Source organism: Hipposideros armiger, unplaced genomic scaffold, assembly GCF_001890085.2.
Source record: "Hipposideros armiger isolate ML-2016 unplaced genomic scaffold, ASM189008v1 scaffold_1001, whole genome shotgun sequence".
Lineage (NCBI taxonomy): Eukaryota > Metazoa > Chordata > Mammalia > Chiroptera > Hipposideridae > Hipposideros > Hipposideros armiger.
The window spans coordinates 516,324-518,204 of NW_017732351.1; the positions used below are offsets into that span (position 1 = coordinate 516,324).

The following is a 1,881-nucleotide window of genomic DNA, read 5'->3' on the forward strand; positions in this document are numbered from 1 at the left end:
TCTCCCTAGCCTTGGGAAACATGATGAACTTACTTTTGAAAGCAGTGAGCTGCAGTCACCAGGTATTTGTCACTGATCAAAGATGCCCCACAGCTGTGTCGGCCATTCCTTTTGAGAGTTGCTTGCCATGGCCACTCTCCCTCCTGAGCAGCAGAACCTCCCTTGATTCTATCATATGTAGCTGACATCCTTGCTCGTCTCCCACAGCCTGTCAGAGGCAGTCAGTTTTGTTCCATTGAGAATAGAAAGATACTGTTTATTGGATTACAAAGCTGACAGTGAAGTGAATTATTCTTGTATGTTCTGTCTGACACTATCTTACATTTATAGGAACAGAATAATCTGTACAGGGATCACTAGCATCCCCTGAGTCACCTCCATACCTAGCATAGTACCTCCAAGACATCTCAGCACTTGGAGAATGGGAGTCAGATCGAGTCATGGTTAAGTCCATGACTTCTGCAACCAGACTCCCCTCCCTAGTTTTAATTCTGGTCCCACCATTTACAAACTAGTTGAATGTGGGCAAGTTATTTCACTCTATTGTGCTTCAATTTCCCCATCTCTAAAATGGGACAGTAATAATAATACCTACTTTTAGAATGGTTGTGAGAATTAAATAAGTTATATATAAAGCACTTAGGACTGTGCCTGGCCAAGAGTAACAAATCTTGACTTATGTTTAGATCATCTCATACATTTAATTAAAAAGTATATGAACTTACGGCTGTTAATAATCTTTTCAGCATCGACCTTACTGATTTCTGAAACAGAACACAAAGGACAAGGTAAATTTAACACCTTGCATTAATTCAATGACCCAGGGGCCCCTGAAGTAAGATGGTAGGTCCGGCAGGGCAAGAAGGTCCAGAAGTAATTTGGAATCTCATGATAAAATGTTGATAAAAAGGAGAGGACATTGGTGTATTTGAATTGTTCTTTTACAATAAGTGAATATGTGATATAGAAATATCATCTTCATAGTTCCATGTGAGAGACTTCTTTTTATTTAATTGAAATTGTATTCTACATTATCTAGAGTAGAAAATTGCCAGTATCATTCTTTAGAAGAACAGGAAGTTCCTACAAGTGAACCTGATTTCTGTCAACATAAAAAAATAACTTTTAAAAAATGGTCTGCTATAATGGCAGATCCTAGGCTGTTTTGGAAAATTGTAGATCATGAAAAGAATAGCAAGACATACCATTACTTATAGGAACTGTTCAAAGTCATACTAACTGCTTTAGATAACAAGCGACATTTCCCCCTCAGAACTAGTTTTAAGGTGTGGAATTATTATGATTTGAATGTGTTTTTAATAATAGAGAATAAAAATTATTGCTCAGATGTAAAACAGTGACATTCTTTTTTTACGAAATATTGGGGATCAGCTTTGTGTCTGGTGTTTGTGATATGTGTTATGGATAAAAAGATGAAAGTAATCCTGCTCCCAGCTAGTGCATAGGCTTACCTGTGAGTCTTAGAGAATTAGGATCTGTAGTCAAGGATCCTGAGTCATTACTCAGCATCTGACGTAAGATGTTTTCGATTCTCCTTCTTGTGTTTTCCTTCATTGATCTGGGAGCTTTGAATATCAGCCATATATGTGCTCTCATACTGTTGTCATCAGGACTGGAAACAACATAAAGATGTCATGTGTTGCTAAGAAATGACATTTCTTTCCTCATTCCCTCATCTTTCATATCTCAATTTCTTCTGCTTTTTAATGGATTTGCACAGTACCTTCACTTTAATCACAGGACTGTCCATCTGTCTACATTTACTCAGTGACAGTATGCATATAGCTAGGTTACTCAGTTTAGAGGGCAAGTAGTTCTACAAATCTGAAAAATAGGAAAGGCTTGAGGTACAAGGTAGAC

The 1,881-nt window shown here is 37.5% G+C and overlaps 1 protein-coding gene across 1 annotated transcript in view; it reads right to left on the reverse strand.

The window, feature by feature from the left end:
* LOC109375903 (transmembrane protease serine 11B-like protein) overlaps nucleotides 1-1,881 on the reverse strand; it is a 12,082-nt gene that overhangs the window by 3,177 nt on the left and 7,024 nt on the right. Inside the window, exons 4-6 of the mRNA XM_019631461.1 lie at nucleotides 1,473-1,633; nucleotides 726-764; nucleotides 34-208 (exon numbers count right to left, since the gene is read on the reverse strand). Coding sequence (XP_019487006.1) covers nucleotides 34-208; nucleotides 726-764; nucleotides 1,473-1,633 — 375 coding nt within the window. The remainder of the gene's footprint in view (nucleotides 1-33; nucleotides 209-725; nucleotides 765-1,472; nucleotides 1,634-1,881) is intronic.